Here is a 19439-nt window from a genome sequence, read left to right as displayed (position 1 = left end):
CACATTACCGGCTCGCAGGTGGAAAGTTCATACTAGTGGGGGACATGAAATTAAAGACTTAGAAAACTTTTAACCTCTCTCTCTCTCTCTCTCTCTCTCTCTCTCTCTCTCTCTCTCTGTCTCTGTCTCTCTCTCTCTCGGCATGTATCCAGACCTCGCACGCTCCAGCGCGCTCCGCCTCGCTCCGGTGGGGGGGGCTAAAGGCCGCGCGCGCTCTGGCCCACCGCCTCGCTGCCTCCGCTATATAAACACACATTGGGAGCTCGTTTAGCGACTCGAACTCACATTGAGAAAGTATGTGAAAAGAGAGAGAGAGAGAGTGAGAGAGAGAGAGAGCATCAGAAAAAAGGTAGACAGACGCTCTACAGTCATTTGAAGATTTTCTAGCGTTCTGTAGACATCAGCATCTGTGCACAAGCCGCTGAGGATTATTCATTTTTCTTTTATTTAACCTTATGACCAGAACTTGAATTTAAATCCAAAAAAAAAAAGACTTTACAGGTGTATAAGAGATAAAAGATTTTGGGGGTGTGAGGGAAGTTTTGAGGACTTTTGGTTTTACTATTTTTCTCACTTAGATACTTTTAAGACGAGTTTGTGATTGTCATCAGGTTTCCCACGTGCTTCTGTTAGTCTGACAAGTTCACGGCAATTTGTCATACTTCCAAAAAAAAAAAAAAATCCAACATCCACAGAGGGATTTGGTTTTTAAAATGATGTGCCAAAGTCTTACTTCGACTTATTTTTATTTGGATACAATTAATTAAGATCCCAACTTTTCCTACCTTTGTTGAACTTTTATCATTATACGAGAGATAAACTTTTTTGGTCATTTATTTAGCTTATAATTTAGTGAAATACCTGTAGATTAAAAAAAAAAAAAGTCTGTGCAGCGCACGTTCCATTGTAAAGAAAGGCTGAATCGGCTCCAGCTTTCCCGGACACTCGCTGCAATGCTCTTCGGGAGTTTGGACCTGGTGTCTGCTCTGGCCACGCTGGCCGCATGCTTGGCCTCAGTGGCGCTCCTGATCGCCGTGTCCCAGCAGCTGTGGCAGCTCCGCTGGACCGCCACTCGGGACAAGAACTGCAAGTTGCCCATGCCAAAAGGCTCCATGGGCTTCCCTGTCATCGGCGAGACGTGCCACTGGCTGGTCCAGGTAAGCGCAACTCTATTCTGTTGTGTCTACATCTTCCTCACATGTCCGAGCGCAACAGGCGCTCCACACTTACCCCTAATCACAACGCTCTTCTTTCTATCTCTTTATTTCTGCTCAGCTCACTTTTACTGACAGTTTATATACATTACCTTATTACTGATACAATTAATCAATCAATAAGTGCGATTTAAGGTAATTTTACTGAATATAAAATTAGGCATTTTTATAATTGTGTCTATAACGGAGTGCCATGCTATAGTTTTTACTGTAAAGCCTGCTTTCCTTCTCTCGCTTTTGCGTCATGTGTTTTGCAAATCGGTGCAGATACGCAATGAGGATGCCCAAGTAAAACCCCTTCACGTGCGCACCGTGTCACAAGCGTTCCAAGAGTGCACATGAAGGTGCACTCACTCGCTTCCCGTCGTGTTTCAGGATTATCGCTTCAGTATTTGTCCTCCCCTGCCGTACGTTTAGTGCTCAGTCCACGTGGAATACGCTATTTTCCGCTGTCAGAAGAGAAGCAAACTATTCCGACAATGTGGTGTCTAATTACCGTCTTCCACCGCGGGCCAAAGCTCCGTATCGATGACTCAGCGAAGCGTAAAGCAGAGGTGAATTCTGGCACTGTTTGGTGATGTTACTGCTCTAAAACTCCGTAAATCAAATGAGGTGAATCGTCGAGAAATCACCAAACTCCCTACACTTTGCCACCACTGGTATTTGCTCCTGCGTAATTGCGCTCCCGGTACGCGGTTTGTGCATCACAGCATAACAGGAAGACTTGAATGAGCCAGGCTCGACGTTGTCTTGTGTAAAGCAGTGTGTTGATGCATTTCAGCACTACAGAAGAAGTCTAGGCTGCTGTAGAAAGGGGAATCCGAATAAAGCAGCTGAGTGCCACGTTTCTGCGTTCAGCTGGGTATTTTCCAGTGATGGCCAACTGCCCGAGACCGCTGCAAAATAAGCACCCGTTAGAGCGTAAAGGTTTAATCCCATTGTTTGCTACCGAAAAAAGAAACCGAATAGTTCTGAAACATTTTTTTCCTGCCAAAGTCTAATTCTCGCGGTAGATGCAGTATTTACTCCCATGTACAGCTCATTGAAACAATTCCCGTGAAAAGTGCGGACTCATGATCACACACTTAGATGCTTGCTTCTTTGTAATACATTCCCAATCCCAGTGCCTGCCTCCAAATCCAGTTCAAAAATTATTCCCTGCGCGTAAAACTCTCCTAAACCTGGCAGAATCTGTGCAAAAAAAGCGTGTCTCTGTCTATGAGCAGTATATTTAGTCAATCAGATATAAATCCCTGCACACATGCCAAACTTTTGTCAGGTTCTATTTTTTTTATTAGAACTGCGGATTGTGTTTTCAGAACAAACGTTCCACTATGCACACGTGAAACTCGTCACGTTTTGGTGTGTTATTTAAAGTACAATGTTTCCACACACGGCGCTGCAGACAGATTTTTATATTAAGGATCTCCATGCAAAACACACACTTTTGGCCACTACCTCGAAAGCGCAACACTAGAGCTAGGAGTAAAGCCCCTGTTAAGACATACAGTACTATACAGCAGTACGCGGCTTCGGATGTAGACTGATGTATTCATATACTGCACATGTGCACGTGATCAGGTTTTACACATTTACAGAAAGTATGATGTCATATTGTTGTAGCCCGCTAGAGTCATGTAGTGAACTGTGTTCTTAATGTATGGTGAACGTTTATTCGTAAAAAGGCAGACGCACACACACCCACACACCTGTTGTTTAGTTTTGCTATCTGTTTATCTCTTTTGTTGTTGGACAAAATCCTCTGAAATATAAAAAAAATAATAATCATGAGCATGTTACATATACTCTTCATTTTACATGAATAATGTACAATAAGCAAACACACTGAACAATTTTCTTATATATTCAATATTTTCTTCCATACACACGTGTAAAGACGTGCATGTTACTTTTCGCTATACACTGCTGAGTGATTGAAGCACAGTGAGTCCTTACTCTACATTGTGACTAATGCAAAATTTGTGATTGTCTGTGACATATCCTTTGCACAAAAAAGCACACAAATTAAGCAACATTTCTTAAAATGTAATAGCTTTTAGTGATTATTACTGATTATATCCAAAGGGTAGAGACCTGCTGCCATGATGCACAGGTCACCCAGCGGGCACCGGGAAACAGCCCTTTATGCCACTCGCCCAGTTCAGAACCCCTATTACTCCATGACCCAGATCACTTTGGGTTGTGGTGGGGGCCACAAAGCTTTCTATGAAGGGGTCACAGTGCTCTCAGCCCCCCTGCTGGGATAAAGGGCACAAGGCCTGGGGCCTGATAAGCATTCCTAAGACATACATAAACTCATACTCTCGCTGCCTCTCATTCACTCAATCGCTCGTTCACTCCTACTCTTACCACAGAAAGAGCGATACTCACTCAGTCGACCATTCCCTCCTTCACTCCCCTGCTTTCTCTCCCAGCTCATCCGGGATTACTGGGCATGAAACAGGAGTGAGTGGCAGCACCGCAGCATGGCCCCTCTTTCACCCCTGGAACACACCACCAACCCTTCAAACAGCCTCTTGTCTTTAGGGTGGATTGGGGTGGGGGTAGAGAGAAAGAAAGAAGCTGGTGGCAAGGGGCTTGGCAGCGCCCGCAGGAGGTGGCAATGGGGAGGGTGAAAGTGAGAATAAAAGAGGTCCCGGGGTGAATGCTCACACTGCACTGAACAACCGTAATCTCTCTGCATACTGTTTCCAGGTCAAAGGGGAGTCCATTCTCCTGGCCCAGCCTTGTTCAGCCAACTTCAGACTCTTTTCTGGTGAATTCTGGCACCTGTTTAAAGCTCCTTTTTTTGGCGATTTCTACCTGTTACACACCAGCCTGCCTTCAGCTTTGCATGCAAAGCTTCCCATATCACATTTCCATTACAGTATTGCCCCTTGCTTTCTTTTAGCCCTTGGCCCACCCCAGGACCCACTTTGGCAGTCGGGTACAAGGGCTCTTTCTAGATGATGGAACGATGAATAATGGGTCCTCCACTTCTCCCTCCTTTATCTACTTCCTATAATCTCTCGCTCTTTCTCTCTGTCTATCTGTCATACTCTCCCTCTTGTATTATTGTTACCTCAATGCACAGAGACATTCCAGTTGGCTATTTCAGTACATGGATATATTATGTGTATTTATAGTGAAGGTGCAGATTAGCGTGGAGGACCTGCCATCCCACGCAATGTTGTTACATGCAACACTAAATCAATAAATATGGCAGCTTCTAGCCACTGAAATACGTAATCACCTCCTAGGGGATGGAGATGGGGAGAGAGAGAATGGATGCCAAAAAATGAAGGGAAAGCCAAGGAGGTGGAGATAAATGGAGCCTATGTGAGCGCCAATCTAAACAGGGATTACGTTTTTCAAATCCCTTTGCTTTGTCTGTCATTCTCCTTTTCTTATGTGACTCTTTCCATGTCTTTCTGATGTGCTTCAAATAGCATACACAAAAAAAAATCTTTCTCCTCTCTTCCTTAAACCCCCATGACCGCTAAGCAGCCCAGCTTTTGGGTCACCCCCTTGCTGATCTGAATAAATATAATTAAAAGGGTTTTTGTGGTTGTAATAAAGGGGTCATTTGTATAACATTTCCACAGCCATACAAAGAGTACATTTATGGAGCAGGAGACTCGACCGGTGTCCAATTTACACAGAAATTTGTATTTTTAGTTTGTATTTTAGGCTGCATAGTATTTGAAAGGGGCCAGTGGAAAAAAGTAGTTCCCTTTATTGCACCCCTTGTAAAATATCTGATAAATTTCTTTTCTTACGTAAAAGAAACTATTGAGAATGGCACGTTAACCTCTTCATGACCAACACAGGCTACACTAGAACCTTTTAACATGTACACACACACACACACACACACACCTCGTACCTACTACTATTTCAATATCCAGTGCGTCGGAGTCCATCTCTGTTTGCTCTTCCATCTATCCTTTTTACATGACTCTCTTTCCAAACACATTCTCAAACTGGCCAGTTCCTCATTCCTCCACTTTACCACCACTACTAACCCTTCATTCCTTTGAGTGAAGCAGGGTTTAGGCTTTCTGCATAAATAAACTTGACAGCCTAAATACATGTGGGTTAAGAGGGGGGAAACAAAAGAACAAAACCTGAACTCAGCGATGAAATTTTTCTTTTCCCCGTGAGCCTACTAATATCATTCACTTAATCTTTTCTCTTCGGAATTGAAAAAGTTCTTGCACTGATGCAGCACTTGTGCAAAATATGAAAGTTTTTGACCTGTTGCAACAGTCTATGTGTAATTATACATAAAATAAGCCTCTTTATATATTTATATGCAAAAGACACGGCAAAGTTAATATTGCTCTGTGTGTGTGTGCATATGAGAGCACCAGTATACAACAGAGAGTATGTGTGTATCTAAGTGAGTGAGAGCAAGAGAGAGAGAGAGAGAGAGAGAGAGAGAAAGTAAACTGCAGATTATTACCTCATTGCTTTTCCAGGGTGTGTGGCACTTTCGTGCGTCAGTCGCCCTTTTGGGGTTTTCCTTCTCTTTTTTTTCGTCTTCTTTCTCCGCACGTCTGTGCTTCGGTGGCTTCGTGAGAAGGGGGCGGACATTTCTCACCTTCTAGCCAAATGTCATCTGGGCTGCCACACCTCGCTCTCTTTCCCTCAACGTTTTGTCTCACAGACTGCTCTGCTATTTCTAGAGAAAGACTCATCCGGCTTTTAAGCTGCAATCATTGTGCAGCCCATTTTGCACCATCCCTTGCCATCATTAATCATATTGTTGGTTTTAAATGTGTGCAAGTTTGTGCTTGTCAGTCTGCAATTTCCACTTGGGCATTACCTGTGGATTGCAGAGTTATTTAAGTTACTATGAAACGCAGATTATGAGGTTTCTGTATTTGTGTATGTATGTAGGTGTGTGAGAGAGCTCCCATGCTGCTTGTGTGTGAAAGACAGCCTTGTCCTTACCCTATAGTACTGCTCTGAAAACGACTCCTTTCTCTTGCAGTGCACAGTCCAGGAGCTGACAGGAGTGTAGACATGAACACACACAAACTTATGGAGGGTGTGATGATGAGATTTAGGTGTCAGCAAGAGGCTAAACTGCATCCGAGGGGAAAAATAAATGTACACACAAACACTCAGGTTTCACAACATGGTGACATTTGTTTCTCCTTGTAATGTTTTTTTGGATGAATTTGGACTCATGCGTCTTTGCATGTATGTGAGTGTGCTAGTGTTACCTCCTGCCCTCACACTCACTTGATAGGTTCACATCTCAGTCACATTACTTTAACAGTGGATGTGGTGACCATCTAACCTTCACACACATGCACGCAAATATTTTTTTTACCCACACATTGACAGTGACACCATCTCAATCCCATCACTACATGCTCTGTATAGTAGAGGGCTAGTGTTACACACTGGGCAAATATCAGTCTTGCTGTTCGAAGACAGAGCAGTTGCCAAGGATATCTGGCATTTATTCTCATCAGTGTCTACTGCTACCTACAGATACATCAACCACGATTCAGCCACTTGGCAAAAATTACTGAATCTACTGTTACACTGATCATTCATTTTTCTTTAAATGAGATAAGATATTGATCGCTGTAGGAAAGTCCTGAATACAGAAAAAGTCTAATATGAAAACCACATATTTACAAAGTTAAAGGGAGGTGTTTAACCTGAGGCAGCTGTAGCCACAGAGCACTTATTCATTTATGTGTTTATACTGTATCTTAAAGATGCTTGTCATTACAGAGGTGAAGCAGAGGTGAATGGAAGGATAATTTATACCCCCCTGCATTGAGAACAACATTAAGCCATGTTCTCCTGTACAATCCAGAATATAGATAGACTAACTTTTACAGCAGTTTTGGCTCACCCATTTTTGTATGCACTGTGCAATGGAAGAAGCTTTTTTGCAGTTCATATGTTCACACTGAATGATGATATAAAAATACTTTTCATTACATTTACATTAATTATTGCTTATTTTCTCCCTCACCACATTCACCTGAATAGGATCAATTTCCAGCAATAATAGACCTTCTTATCTGCCAAATTTATAATTTTTTTTAAAAAATTCCTTTTCTGGAATGACAACTTCAACACTGTGGCTAATTAAACCTACTTTGATAACAAAAATGTTTATTCAAAAGCTGTCAATCAACCTCATAAGGACAAGAACTGTCATGGCATGTACTGTATGTATTTTAAATATTCCACTGAATCCAGGAAACAGTAACTTAAATGTTGTCAGGCCAACCCTCTTTATCAGCCAAACAAGCAGGAAAAAGCCCCTCATGCAGCTAAAATTATACCTCCAAAAGAAGCGTCTGTGTGCTGCGTGCTATGAGAAACAGGTCACAAATCTTGCATTAGTAATGGAGGAGGGGTAAAGTTAGCAAACAGCTCCAGCTAAGCTCCCTGCTATTGGACCAGTATGAGAGTGTGCATGTGTGTACTAGATTGTGAGGTTACAGTGGGTCTTTATGTGCATTGCAGAAGTCCCAAGGGCTGCAGTCAATTACTGTATATTATAAAGAGCACAAGGCGTAGTACTAAGAGCTCTGTGATAGATCCTTACTTCAGTGCTTCAGATAAAATGTTTGTCTAGCAAGAGTAACATCATACTACATGTTTCCAATGAAGGATCAAGAAGGAATTTTTTCTTGTTTGTGTTGTCTCATTTTTCAAAAGTAAATCTTATGTACTGTTCAAACGGGATGTTTTCTGGATATATATTTGTCGAGTCATTTTCCTAGAGGTTGTCTGTAATTACATGAAATAACAAATTTGCAAAGGATAATCAATCTCAGCATAAATCACTAAGATGGGACAGTCACATGCTTGTTTCATGTATGCTACCCACTTCATATTAATGCACGCTGATTTATTTGACTTTTTTTATTATAATATATATATTTAATCAATTATACGGTTTTATTACAGTTAGTAGGTCACATGCGAATAGAATATATTTGGGCTATATATGTGCTAGGAACTCAGTAATTGTCAAGTTTTAAATGTTATGGAACAACATTTTCTGCTTTAAACTCATGCACAAATTCCCAGTCTGTAAAAACTAGTAAAATGACAAATAAGCATGTGACAAAAATCCCAGAGATACACAGTAATAACTGTATTACCCAATCTTCCAATCTCAAACTAACCCTGTACGAATAGGGCTTGGGCTCGACTGTGTGCAGGACTGTTCTGCTTCACGTTACTGTAGCTGTTTCAGAAAGCCTTAATTGCACCACGATTACTCCCCTCCGGCCGCACCCTGCACTGAGCGTTAGCTATTACTCTGATTAGGAGGGTCATTCAAGCCAAGCTGGCCCTTAACCATAAAGTTCTCCTCTGTTTTACCTCTTTGCCAGTGCCATATTCTAATCACTCTATTTGGGATCCCCCTTGATTAGTTGTCAACTGTGTAATACCTAATAACTGCAATTAACTGATGTACACTGAGTTGCCAGTTTGTCACTTGTATCAAGAAGTCTAGACATTCAAACATCAGTTATTGTTAAAAAAAATATGTAAATAATAAAATTATTTTTTTTTACTGCATTCACTTATATGGCTCTAGGTTGTAAGATTTCCCAAACAGCTGTCATCGTAAAATTGAGGATTCATGAGTTCACCAAAAATTGTGCAAAAGAAAAAAAAGCTATTTCAGTGGCCTGTCGGTGGTGTAATTGTGTGTAGGGAGAACAGTGCAGGTCTGGGACTAGCAGTTTAATTTCATTACAGCACAATGCATCTGAAATCTTGACAATACTTCATCAGGTGAACTGAAGCCATTCGAGTCCACAAAAGTTCAACATGATGGGTTTATCTAATAAAACATACGGCAGTATATAAAAAAATTTGTTCTGAACTAATCCAAAAGTAATTCCAGAGCCAGATTACATAACACATTTAAAGGGATCTAATGATTATGTAGTTGTTATTTGTAACCTGTACTGGATTAAATTTCCTTAGCAGACTGAATCTACTTAATGTGCAATAACATTAAGACTGTAGTAAAGCTGTAGTAAAGCTAATATGAAGGTGGTAAGTTTTGAATGGGATTATATGTGTAATGATAAAGAAACATAGATAAGCCATGCGCACCCAGAAGTTAGCCTGTGTTTTTTGGGTCTTGATATTTTTAGATAATTACAGGTCTGAATACTGACTTCCATATTCTTGTAACCGGGGTATTTGTGCTGAAATATTTCACAGTATGTATTGGATCAACTCACTCACTGACACCTTAGCCCCTGAGATCTTCTGAGGGGAGAAGTGATCTTAACTACTTACAGAATGTCTTCCACAAACTGGACCTTTGCAACCTTGCAAAACAGAATCAAATGCATGGGATAATCCCTTGGGGTTAACACTACTTTGTTCTGAATAGGTATTAGTGGTAACACCTAATCCATGCAGTAATAACATGCTAACATTTCCAAAAGCCCACCAGCTTACATTAAGGTGGGATCACAGGGACTATGAACACTTTCTGTATTAAGAGACCTTAGTACACAGTAAAAGGTTTCCCATGCTGTTGAAATAAATGGGAATTACATTGAACCTTTCAAGCTCCCACCATTAACTAATCTTTTAGGTCTTATCTTTTACAATTGAATGTTTCATATAATGTACTGTCTATTTATACAACATAATTATTCCTAACGCTCCTTTCCCCTCTTTCATGAAGGGCGCAGGGTTCCATGCATCAAGAAGGCAGAAGTATGGTAACGTGTTTAAAACTCACTTGCTGGGCCGTCCAGTGATCCGGGTGACAGGAGCAGAGAATGTGCGGAAGGTGCTGATGGGGGAACACAGTCTAGTGAGTGTGGACTGGCCCCAGAGCACTAGCACTCTTCTAGGACCCAACAGCCTCGCCAACTCCATTGGAGACATCCACCGCAAAAAGAGAAAGGTGAGAGACAAATAGATTTTAGCTGAAATATCAAGGGCAGATACAAACAAAAATAACTACACAAACAGGATTAAAATATATATATTGTCCATGCAAACTTCTACTAGAGACCAGTTATGCACTTTCCAGTTGTGTAGGAACATTTAGAAAATCAGTGACTCTATTTTTATACACATTGTACAGATGCATAGAAATGTCCACATTCTCTCAGATACAGACACCCCTGTTGGCTTCAGGGTAATACAAGCTTTAATGAAACTCGTTCATTCTCTTTCTTACAAGTGACTGAGAGATAGCAATACAGAAGGCCAGAGTGCAGAGTAGGCTCTCTGGGACAAAGCCTGTAAAAGAGAGAGAGAGAGATAGTAGGCCAGATTTGACAGAGAAGTAAATTTCATTCTTTCTGCCTTGTCCCATCCCACTTTGGCCCCAGATATCAGCTCACTAGCAGGATATTATAAACCCTCTGTCCTCCAGTCTGACCTATTGTCCTGGGCCAAAATGGCTCTTTTGCTCCGTCTGATCCCATCCAGGCTGACATGGGCTCGGGTTTCCCTCACACACCTGTCCCATTAAGGGGTCAGAGAAGTGTAATCAGTCTGCTTAATCCTGCAGGCCTGGGGCCTCATGCAAGCCCCACTAATGATCACTAATTAGTAAGTCTGCCTCAGACACACAAAGACGGCCTTATCTGCTCTGAGGCCTGTGGCAGGCTGGAGCTGTGGTAACCACATTACACAGACTGCAGTGTCATATGTATACACATTTGTATTCAAATATGGAGCAAAGTTTAAAAATTCAATATTTATTTAATAATTTATGAGCTCATATACATGATATGGAGCTGAAAAGGTGACTAGCCATCAAATGCTGGTAAACTTATTCATCACCTTTCTTGACAAATGTGTCATTGATGAATTCCTTGCTTATGTGTCCATTATGTCTGTGATGGAAATTTCCCCCTCAGCACACTTGGAAGCTGTTCTAGGATTTATGCCAATAAGACTCAGCTCTTGAACTAATCCATCACTAAAGCTACATGAGGAGAGCCTTGTGTTGGCCTGGGGCTTCTAACACTAAAACAACACTCACAACAATAACACAAACACAAGCCAGGGCAAAACCCTAATTCTTCCTGCTTCCCTAAGACCTTTGGGATAGCTTCCCTCAGGCATGCCCTGGAAGCAAATCTGCTTCTGGAAATCCCATGTAGAATTTAGCTATAAATAGCATTTGATGGTTTGGAGTAATTGGACAATTCCTTAAGGTGCACACTTTTAAAGTCTTAAAGATTTAACTGTCAATGTCAAATGTCAATAAATGCAAATCTTATTTATCTTATGATTTCTTTTTATTTTCAGTGTCTTGCTTTGTTCTGGTTGTGTCTTTGTTATTCTGCTTGAACTACTGTCTTCTTCACCTGAATTCATTTGAATGTTTTGGCACGTTTTAAGCACATTATGGAAGTAAAAGCAGGTAGAGAGAGAGAGAGAAAGAGATTGAGGAGCACTATAGAGTTTAGTTATCATGCTGGGAAGATGATGAGGTGATGAGGTGTCATTCAATTATTAAAAAAGGGAAACTGTTGCATCCACTGCATTGGCCAGTAGAGGTCAGAGTCATTTAATCGTACAGTTTCCTGGCTTTTCAGCAGATTTAACCATCTGAATGAGGGATTGTGTTTTAGTTCTGAGAGTTAGAGTGGGAGGAGCATGGATCATAGCATAGTAAGAGTCAAAGAGAGGGGGTGAGAAAAGAAAAAAGAAGAAAGAAGCCTTTACATTCTGCTCAAACCAGCAGCTTCAAGCTGTTTCATATAATTTAAGACATATGGAAATGATTATGGCCGGGAAGTTTCAGAAGGGGTGTGTGTGTCAGTGTATATGTAAAAGAGAACACAAGAAGCCCCTCTTTTTGTAATGAAGACCGAGGAGTGGCTTGACGTTTCTCCAGCAATATGTGGCGTGCCCCAAAATAATGTGTGTTGGAAAAAGGTGTATTTTACTTACTACTCTACGGTAGAGTGCAGACATAGTGCTATCCTCTAGTGAAAAGCAAAGCTCTCAAGCACACGAATAAACACGGAATAGCAATGAATTACACATGTGTGCTCTTCAGTGTACAGGCCTTAACTAAACAGGACCTAATAGAGGTTTGGTTATGTTTACCATACCCTTGCTTGAGTACACTCATCACACACCCTTTTGCCTGGAAAGAAGGTGACTGATAATTTAGACAGTGACTGAATGCACAGTGACTGTGTGTGGGGAAAGGAGGGACAGAAGTAATCGAGGTAAGCAAAGCAAATAGGGAAAAGAGTGAAAATTACCTAATTTTTTCACAGGCTGTGATCTCACTGCCGTTACATATTGTATGAGCTCTTGATGTGAATCTTGATGGTCACTGCCATTCATTCGGAGCAATGAAGGAAAGAGACGCAATGCGATCTTATAGTAGATCAGCACAATAAAGGCTGGATTTAAGAGAGTAAAGAGAGGAGAAAAAGCATGATGTATGGAGACAGTGAGATAAAGTAAGGGATGTAAGGAGGACCTAAGTGTTTTGTCACCAGCTCCAACCTGTCATCTTTACAACTCTGGAAAACCAGGTTAGAGCCAAGGTATTTGGGGGTGAGATGGCATATAAAAAGTACTATTGTTAGTTGGCAGAGCTGGAGTTTTTAAGGGGGAACATAGATGTTATTTCACCAAACAAACCTGCACGAATGAGGCACATTCGAAATGCACTGCTGTAGCCAGGAAAATCTTACCTTCCCTGCTCACTCTCTCTCTGCTGATGGAGAAGGAAACTCTCTCTGTCCAGGTCCACTATAATGGAGGGATGAGAAGAGGGAGGCAATTAAAAGCAAAAGGTCAGAAATAGTGGGGACTTGTGAGTTAATAAAAATGTTCCATGTAATTTGATAAAAGGAAAATAATCCAGTGCTACATCTGCTGTTTTGTGGCTTCAGGATAATATTTAGATGACATTTCTACCCTTATTTCTTTTGAGCTTGGTCTCAGTTTTTTTGGGCTCAGGGAAACTGGAACATGGAGTTCTGAAAAAAGAATCCATGCACCTGATTATTGGTTACAGAATCCTAGACTTCATGAGTGAATTTATGGCATGACTGAGCTGAGATGCTGGCAGTTTAGCATTTCTGTGGAGGTTGTGCATAATTTAAAGAACTGCCAGTCAAGGTGGGATAACCAATCCTTCCTTTCCTCAGTGCCAGGTTTCACTTACAGCTCAAACTGAGTTCCTTAGTCTGACACTTGTGTACTGATGAGCATTACTGAGACATACAGACATGTATACAGACTTATATGCATAATTATAATATTTGTATGCATATAGTGCAATGGTAACCAATTAAACTTTACCTTTCTGGACAGATCTTTGCTAAAGTCTTCAGCCATGAGGCACTAGAGAGCTACTTGCCTAAGATCCAGCAGGTGATCCAGGAGACTCTACGTTTATGGAGCTCCAACCCAAGGCCCATCAACGTGTACCGTGAGTCTCAGCACCTGTCCTTTCAGATGGCTGTCCGTGTGCTCCTTGGCTTCCGCATTTCAGATGAAGAGATGCACTTCCTTTTCCAAACCTTCCAGGAGTTTGTGGACAATGTTTTTTCATTGCCCATTGACTTGCCCTTCAGTGGTTACAGAAAGGTAAGTGTCTAGAGCATCCCAAATTACCCAAATTAGTGGAAAAAAAATCATTTGAAACACTAAAATAAATTGGCAGTCTACCATAATTGCAGTCAATCATAATTACAGCCTCATATGTGTCATTGTCTTTGTCTAGGGCATTCGTGCAAGGGATAGCCTTCAGAAGGCCATAGAGAAAGCCATCAGGGAGAAGCCACTGTGTACACATGGGAAGGACTATGCTGATGCCTTGGATGTGCTTCTGGAGAGTGCCAAAGAGAATGGGACAGAGCTCAGCATGCAGGAGCTAAAGGTTCTTACCACTCCTTATTAATCCTCAGTTTTAGATGGAGCACATGTTGTCCATACTCTTTGTTTAAAGCAGGCTGTTTCATTATCCTCTTTCTGGGAGTCACTGTGTGACTAAGCATGAAGATCTTGAGATTAAACGTACGTCTAATCCCTTTGAATAGAGAAGGGCGGATTTTAAGAATAATTACACTGAGCCATACACTGAGCCATACACTGCTGTTCAAACTCCTTTTGCCTTAAATTCTTCTTCTCACACAGAACAAAGATTGTTCTAAAACAGGGATTTCTATTATTTCAGTTTATTTAAAAACTTTCAAGATATTACACTTACAGTTACTCTAGGCAGAACGATACCTTTGTAATTTTAAACATAACCTTTTTATGTTTATGAGTATGATTCGGCTGCCGAGTTTTTCATTATTTTTTAGTCTCACCAAACAAAATCACAAAACCGCAAAATCCACACCTGCACAGCTTTTTTTCCCTTTTTTGAGGTATTCAGAGAAGCCAAAAGAAGAGAGGTCAAATATACACTTCCAATCCTTGATTCCCATACTCTGACACAAATGATAGCCAACAGTTGATTTCTTTGCTCTTAATAATTTGTTAACAGCATGGGTTAGAGAGGCATGCTTCTTGCTTTTCACACAGGAAAAGATGGGTGGATCCCCTTGTGCCTGTCAGCACTAGCTCACTGGTGTACCATTTACACAAATTAAAGTAAAAACCTGACCTCTGCAATATGGCTGCCAAGCCAAAGAGTTGAGTGTGCTTCCTCTCTCCTCCACAAAACATACAAAGCAGGAAAACACACCAAAGTTGTGGTCATGAGATTGCTGCACTGTAGGCCACGTTCATTTCTGAGATGTTAACAATCCAATTACTGTGCTAATTTTGGTGGTTCAACAGCTTTTCCTGTAGGTCTGTGTGGTTGACATCTCTCATCTCTATTTTTTTGGTCTCCAGGAGTCCACCATTGAGTTGATTTTTGCTGCCTTTGCCACCACGGCCAGTGCCAGCACCTCTCTGGTCATGCAGTTACTGCGGCACCCAGCAGTGTTGGAGAAGCTGCGTGAAGAGCTGCGCAACTGCGGCCTTCTGCATGATGGCTGTTTGTGCCAGGGTGAACTGCGGCTTGACAGCATCTGCAGCCTCAAGTACCTTGACTGCGTCATCAAGGAGGTGTTGCGCCTCTATGCACCAGTGTCAGGAGGCTACCGTACTGCCATGCAGACCTTCGAGCTTGACGTAAGTTAAAGACATGACACGCTGTTAACTGCTCAGAACGATTGACAAAATTGGCAATGTTTGGGTTCACTTGTCCCTTTAAGAGGGAAGATTCAATTCAAATCAGTAAAAAGTTCTGAAATGTTCTCCTATAGCCTTGGGTGAAACATTTCTTTCATAATGGAAGTAGTCTCTTCTAGGATCACTCCACACTGCCCACAGGGCATGAGACATATACAAGGAATATGAAAATGGTGTATTTTCATTTGCTAAGGCCTTTGCAGTCACCATAACCCAGACCAGAAAATTTGTTTTACTGGCACAACAATGTGCGAAGACAATTTAGATTGTCTAGATTATCTAAATATGATTGTATAAAATATCTCGCCTAAAATTAAATCACAGATCTGCACATACAAGCTTCAGTGATAGCATGCGAGACAGAGTAGCTACATTATGCATCTTGTTATTATGCAAGACACTTCAACATTAGTTTTTACAGTACAACATATGCCAATGTAACAAATGTGTCAATTAAAGTGAATTAGTCATCAGAGGTACAGTAATCAGCATTTAGTGCTGATCCAGCTGTGAAATGTCCAATATATGCAGTCAAACAAAACAAGAATTATTCATTTGTATGGAAAAGAAACGAGATATGAATAAAGATTTTGCTCCCCATAGTGGTTCATTAATTTAAATCTAATCTAGGGGAACTTTATTCCCACAAATTTGCAAACCTTGGATATGTGAGCTAAGAGAAAACAAGAGCTCAGTTACATTGGACTATAGCCTTATTATTTCCTGAGCCCCTTAATTCAGTGATTATATTTTTGTACTCTGTATGTCAATTGCATACAGACTATATAATCACAAAACCATACAAAAATTCCAAATTGTAAACCGACAGCTTGTCAACTTACAGTTTTTCTATTCCAGAGCTGATAAAAAATGGCTGAAATTTTCACACTTAAAAATAATACCCTCTGATTGGCTGTAGTATGACCTCTCAAAGCCAAAAAAAAAAAATCACCAGTTACATCACCAACAATGATGGCAGTCAAAAACTGACTTTATACCACATGGCAGTGTGAGCAAAGAACCAGGCAGCTAGACAGAACATCTGTTTTATATACATGGCAGGTTTTGACAGAAAGATACTGTCTACGCAGACAAACTGACATTTGCTCATTCGCTCAATGCCTCTAGTTGTAGAGAAAAAAAAGTACTAAGAACAGAGCAGCATTGATGAACAGCAGTGAGCTGTCTTTAGAGCAGCAGTGCTGCAGAATAACTGTTGCTTGTATTTTACAATTATTTAAAAAAATGAACTAAGTTAGCTAGCTAATAATACTTTTAGCACATAGGTTTTAGAATATGTTTACATTTTATGCTCATTGTGTTTTCTTTTGCTGTTTCTCTGCCTATCATTCACAGGGTGTACAAATTCCTAAGGGTTGGAGTGTTATGTACAGCATCCGAGACACTCATGACACATCAGCTGTTTTTAAGGACGTGGCAGCCTTCGACCCTGATCGCTTCAGTGCAGAGCGCAGCGAGGATCGTGAGGGCCGCTTTCACTACCTGCCCTTTGGAGGTGGTGTGCGCTCATGCCTGGGGAAACAGCTGGCCACGCTCTTCCTCAAACTGTTGGCTGTAGAGCTGGCTGGGGGGAGCCGATTTGAGCTGGCCACGCGGACGTTCCCACGTCTGATCTCCGTCCCTGTGGTCCACCCTACTGATGGCCTCCGAGTCAAGTTCTTTGGCCTAGACTCCAACCAGAACCAGATAATGTCCAAGACAGATGAGATGCTTGGTGCCGCTGTGTGAGTGGGAAAGGTGGAGGAAGTGGATGAGAGAGACAATTACGGATAATGTTATTTTTCCAGCGGCAAAAATCTAGTGAGTTGATAGAGACACTCTTCTTTGTCAGTTACAAGATGTCATTTTTGTTTGCCAAAAATGTACAGTCTATCTTTTTCTATAAAAATGTAAAAGGCATAATTAAAAAAAAACAATAAAACAAAACAAAAACATAATACAAAGACCATTAAGTGATGCTAAGACCATTAAGTGATGCTGTGAGAAGGAGGGCACAGGATGAACGAATGTTAAAATTACGACTGGAAGTTTTAAAAAGAAAGAGGGATGTAATGTAGTGTCCAGCTAAGTAGATATCACAGGGTATGGGCAAGTGTGTGCTCACAGTGAAGTGAAGACATGAAAAATCATTCTTATTATAGCCTGAGGTCTAGTACAGGGGTATCTTTCAGGGTTTGTGTGTGTTGTTTGTTTTCATTTTTGTATGTCTGTTAAACAAATACTTATTTACATGTACATGTGGTTTTGGTCATATATGTATGTGTACCTATCTGGAGGGCTGGGGTGGCTTCAGGCATTTAGGAATGTAGAAAACAGTGTAAGCTAGAACGAATATGAGGAGGGTGTAATTACTCAGGTGTGTAAGTAGAATAGGAGGACTGTGTAGACTAACCCAATACTACGTTGTTTCTGTACCTGCACATAAGTGACAATTTATTATCATATTATTACTTCAGCGTGTGTGCGTGTGTTTGTCTGTCTGAAACAATGAGAAAGAGAGAAAGATAGAAAGTAAAAAAAATGCTCAACCTGTGTGTTGTTATAAGTGTTTTGTGTTTTTTTTTTTTTTTTTTATTGATGTCATTGTTGAATTCTCTGTGTTGTCTCCAGGATGTCAGTTTGCATCAGGTGTATGTGTGTCTGAAAAAACATGAGACTCTCGAAACAAGCTGGGGACAGAGAACATTCATACTGCAAAGTGTATAGTCAGAAATGATCACTACAGTACACAAAGTTTGCAGGCCACCATATTTGCTGCTTGAGAGTCAGGATGTAATTTGTGTGTCGGAGCAGAGCACTGTCTGGCCTCTGCTGAGAGGGACTGTTCTTTTTCCTGCTGCTCCACCTTGCAACACTATGATGCAAATGGAAAAAAAGGTCATTTGGCAGAGAAAACAGATTTGCCGATCATTAGTGTTGTTTTTTTGGCAAATGGAACCTTCAATGCCACTTCACACAAACTATTTATGTGAGTGACTTTCAGTGAGATTAAAAAAAATTGGGGGCACTACGACCTTTGGTGGGAAAAAAACCCTATGGAAGACCTTTATCACTTCTTTCACACAGTCATGCATTTTTTGATAAAACATGCCACTGATCTTTTTTTATTAATAATAATTGAATGAAATGAAAAAAAAATCTGCTGCTTCAAATGTACCGCTTTCTAACAGGAAGTAGATAGCTACAATAGTGTGCAAGTGAGGTTTGCCTGTTCTACATGCAAATGATGATTGTGTAGCCAAATAGCGATTGCGAAATCATTGCATTGTCTAATATTGTAACATTATTACTATTAATATTATTGTAATAAATATTATTTTAAGCTGTATTTTTGTTATATTTCAGAATAGAGTTCTAGTATAAATAAAGTTTGTTGGTAAATATTGTTATATTTAGAATGACATGAATGGCAGTTATATTGTAAACAGTGTTTAAATGTTAATATGGTTTTATGTTATTTTAATTATTCTTTTATCATTATTACCATCATTGCATTTAGTTAATATTAATAAACACAGAAGCACTTGTGGGGTATGTTTATATTGAGTGCCATGCGACTACATGTTGATTATTGAGTTTGTCTGTACATAATATTTTATTTTCTTTTTACAAATCCACATTTCACTTAGTTTAAAAATGAATGTTTTATCTTCCTTTTTGTTACAATGGTTCCTTAAATGTACTTGGCAATTTTATAAACCCCTGTAATAAACTATAATGTGAAAAGCCACTACATGTGACTTTTATTTGCTGGTGTAACTCATATTGGGTGGCACAACAGAATAGAGGGTAGTGTCGCTGCATCTGATCCTGTGTCCCTGGGTCAGTTCTACGTTTGGGTTGGGTTACTGTGTGTGGAGTTTCACATCTCTCTGTGTCCACTTGGGTTTCCCCCAAAACATGCCAGTAAGATACGCTGAACAGTCTGCAGCCGTGAATGACTGTGTGAATGTGAACGCGTACATGCATAGTGCCCTGTAAAGGAAAGTAAAAACAATTTACATTATT

At 40.6% G+C, this 19439-nt stretch overlaps 1 protein-coding gene across 1 annotated transcript; it reads left to right on the top strand.

Moving 5' to 3' along the window:
- The first annotated feature begins 268 nt into the window (after positions 1 to 268).
- On the top strand, positions 269 to 19161 carry LOC132848626 (cytochrome P450 26B1). Its single transcript, XM_060874503.1, has 6 exons — positions 269 to 1157; positions 9916 to 10140; positions 13536 to 13811; positions 13948 to 14103; positions 15069 to 15350; positions 16767 to 19161. The coding sequence occupies exons 1-6, from the start codon at positions 954 to 956 to the stop codon at positions 17157 to 17159; spliced, it is 1536 nt and encodes a 511-aa protein (XP_060730486.1). The 5' UTR covers positions 269 to 953; the 3' UTR covers positions 17160 to 19161.
- The last annotated feature ends 278 nt before the right edge of the window (positions 19162 to 19439 follow it).

This window comes from Tachysurus vachellii, chromosome 7, assembly GCF_030014155.1.
Source record: "Tachysurus vachellii isolate PV-2020 chromosome 7, HZAU_Pvac_v1, whole genome shotgun sequence".
NCBI classification, from domain to species: Eukaryota; Metazoa; Chordata; class Actinopteri; order Siluriformes; family Bagridae; genus Tachysurus; species Tachysurus vachellii.
This window is presented reverse-complemented; position numbering and strand designations above follow the sequence as displayed.